Raw genomic sequence first — 3478 nt, forward strand, 5'->3', positions numbered from 1 at the left:
CCCCTTTTTTTTTTTTTTTTTGCGGTACGCGGGCCTCTCGCTGTTGCGGCCTCTCCCGTCGCGGAGCACAGGCTCCGGACGCACAGGCCCAGCGGCCACGGCTCACGGGCCCAGCCGCTCCGCGGCACGTGGGATCCTCCCGGACCGGGGCACGAACCCGCGTCCCCCGCATCGGCAGGCGGACTCTCAACCGCTGCGCCACCAGGGAAGCCCGGATGAGTGATTTTTAAACTGTTCGGAAGTGCACTGCATTCAAAGTTTGTTCCAACACTGCCGATCACCTCCTACGATGGGAAGTGTATTTTCTAAAGATCTCATTTAGTATATTCCCTGAAGTGAAGAATAGCGCTGTATCGCAAACTGAGTAGAGCTGTTTGCATGGTCTGTTGGGTTTTAACTGGAAGGACATTCTTTATATCCAGGAACTACTTATGTGCACTTACTTTTCACTCTGCCCCTCTCCTCCAAGAACCGGGCTAGGTATTGCACCCTTAGGTTAGGAATTTCAAGCTCTACTATAATAACAGGGAAAATTTTCTACTACTGAGTCATAATAACCAAAGCTTAATTATAAAATCTCCATTGGGCTCCTGATACTTGAAAAGATTATTGTGAACTCTTATAAATAGAGACAGGAACCTGTTACATATTATATACGGCTGAAAGCATATTCATGTACCCACTACCATGTACCCAGTACCAAGTTTAGGACAGAAGAGCAGGTACCTTTGAAAGCCCTGTGTTTGCTTTCTCAGTGGAACCTCCCCCCCCATCATTCCCTTGCCTTTCTTTATAGCTTTAGCACATATGTGTATCACTAAACAGTATGCTTGTCTCATTTTGGCTGTTTTAGGGACTCTACAGAAATAGATTCATACTTTATTTAGATATTCTTCTGCAACTTACTTCTTTCACTTGACACCGCTTTTTTGAGTTTTATCCACATCAGTGTGTTCCTTGCACTTTGTCACACGGGAAGCAATGCTCAACTCAGTAGTTTATTCCTTTTGAGTTCAGCTGTCACAAATAAAGATGCCCACTTTGGATGAAGACCGGGTCCAGCCAGCCCCTCCCAGATAGAGTTCCCTGTCTGTCTACGAGCTGAGCCACGCATCTCTGGTTCTTGGAAGGGGAAGATGGGATTGCCCCCACATCTTTTATTGCTACTTTAAATTTCCCACCAGTTCCCCACTGGCCATCTCCTTATTTTGATAGGCGGCTGGAGTCCAAAAGCGCCTGCTGTTGGGCACTGCGATCAGAAACCGAGATGCCAACAGTAATCTGTTCTTTTGTCTTCGATATCCAATAAAACGCAGTCAGTTCTGCCTGAACACTTGTTTGGAAAACCCAAATTTGTTCCAGTGTGATTCATGCGTCAGGGCAGAACTTGAGCATAATGCCAATTTCGCATCTGTTTCTGCACAATTTCATCTGGGAGAAACACAAGGTGGAAAACTGCAGCTGCGAATCGAGCCGTGCAGGGATACACAAAATGCACACAGGCACACGTCTCAGACGACTCCCAGCTCACGCATGCACTAGGGGAGTATTCATACATTTCTTAACCATTTAACGTGTGTCTAACTCTGCTACTGCTTTTATGAGGTTCCCGTCTTTTTCATGTGTCACCAGTGAAGTTTCTGAGTGCTGTGCCCCTAGCCCCATCTTCCCCACAAGCTCTGTGGTTTTGATGATGCAGTTTTGTGATTTTTAGGAATGCATATGGTGCCTTAGAGCAGCAGTGGCTGTACCGAGGAAACAGGATGGTATTGCAGCTTATTTTTCAGGCTCCTGCAGCAACATGTTCATATAAACCATCCAAAGTTCAGCATGAAATAGTCTTTCTTTTTTTTTAATATCTTTTCCTGGATCAAGACAATGTTGAACTTTCCTTTCGATGATCCTTTAATTACCCCAGCCCTTTGCATGAACTGCCCAGACCAGCGGCGGTGCTGGTGACACCGCCAAAGAGTGTGGGTGCACTGCCATGACCGCTCACATCTTTATCAACTCGGCATCTCCGCCGTCTGCGGTCGCTGCTGAAGCACCAACTTGAAGGAGAATGGAACAGCAATGATTAGAATGATCATCTAAGTGCTTTTAAAATGATTTCTGGCTAAAAGTTTTACTGTCTGGGCTTTTTGGGAATTTGCTCAAGTATCATTATTCTAACCCAGCAGATCTCCTTGGTCTGAAATTTGGTCTTGGGCATTCCTCCTGATCGATGAGGTCACTTCCCTCATACTCTGGTTACAAGAACGTGCTGAAAAATATTTATAAGAACTCTAAACTCACAAGGGTGCATTCACGGCGCATGTACTGAACGTGGAATTCATTTTTTAAAGATTGCTATTACCCTGTCACCAGAAGAGCAAAACGTGGCGAGGCAGTTTACTCATCAGTAAGCTTTCTGAGCAGTAAACCTCCACTGTTGTCCTCTTTCACGTTCCATCACAGACGCACTTAAGAGTTACTAGAGTGCCACGTTTGTGTGTGTGGTTAATGGACTCTGACTCCACAGGCTTTAAGAGTTATGCCTGGTTTGTAAAGACAAGAATTTAAGCATCTGAGAAGCAACACAGCATAAAGCCAAACAGCTGGATTCGACTCCCAGCTCACCGGCTTAGTGACCTTGGGCAAGTTACTTAACCTCTCTGTGCTTCAGTTTCCCCAACCGCCAAATGAAGAATAACAGTACCTACCTCATAGGCTCCCTGTGAGGACTAAATGAATGAATAGATGTCCTGTCCAATGCTTGGAACCGTGCTTAGCACGGAAGTGCCACGTAAACATTTGCTATTCTTATTGGCACAAAAGAAATTCATTCAGCCCCCACTCACCTCGGGTATACCAGAGCCACAGGCGTACGGCGCAAATACTCGTACCAGGGAGACGGCCAAAAACGCAAACAGCAACGCCCATAGGATGTACATTAGGTAATTCAGAATGTAAGCGCTGGCACCCTAAACAAGACACAGAACAAGAAAGAACACGTGAGCCACCGCAGAGCCGGGCGACGCGCCTGCCCCTCCGCCAGGCAGCTTCTCTCTGGGTCCTGTGTCAGCGAAGAGGCAGGGTTGGCTTTATCAGCTGCTGCTATTGCTACAGTCGGTTCACACACACAGCGCCGGCTGCTTCTCTGGGAGCTGTGTACACACACCTTCCACCAGGTGAGGTCTCAGCAGTCATAGAAACTGTGAATGAGGCTTGGTTTTAATCGCTCCGGGCCCTCAAGTTAATGAAAGGTGTAAGAGAAAATTCTGCCTTCGAGCCCCGGGAAGGTTTGTTTGGTCTCGTGTTTGGTCGATCAGCCTCTTTGCTTTCATGAAGGCCACATCCGTGCCACAGCACGCAGCTGCCCTGCCAATGAGGAAGTGTGGGAACTGCATTTTAGAATACTGCTACCCAGATGTGGTCCCTGGACCTGGGCATGGGCTGGAAAGGCAGAGTCTCAGGCAGCGCCCCAATATTTCAAATT

At 47.2% G+C, this 3478-nt stretch overlaps 1 protein-coding gene across 1 annotated transcript in view; it reads right to left on the reverse strand.

The window, feature by feature from the left end:
* The window catches only part of CLCN4 (Cl-/H+ antiporter 4), a gene marked incomplete at its 5' end in the record, with an annotated part of 26672 nt that extends 23709 nt beyond the window's left edge, over positions 1-2963 (reverse strand). The window contains one exon of the mRNA XM_007455069.1: positions 2841-2963. Coding sequence (XP_007455131.1) covers positions 2841-2963 — 123 coding nt within the window. The remainder of the gene's footprint in view (positions 1-2840) is intronic.
* Between the last annotated feature and the right edge of the window lie 515 nt (positions 2964-3478).

Source organism: Lipotes vexillifer, unplaced genomic scaffold (assembly GCF_000442215.2).
Source record: "Lipotes vexillifer unplaced genomic scaffold, Lipotes_vexillifer_v1.1 scaffold431, whole genome shotgun sequence".
Classification (NCBI taxonomy): Eukaryota; Metazoa; Chordata; class Mammalia; order Artiodactyla; family Lipotidae; genus Lipotes; species Lipotes vexillifer.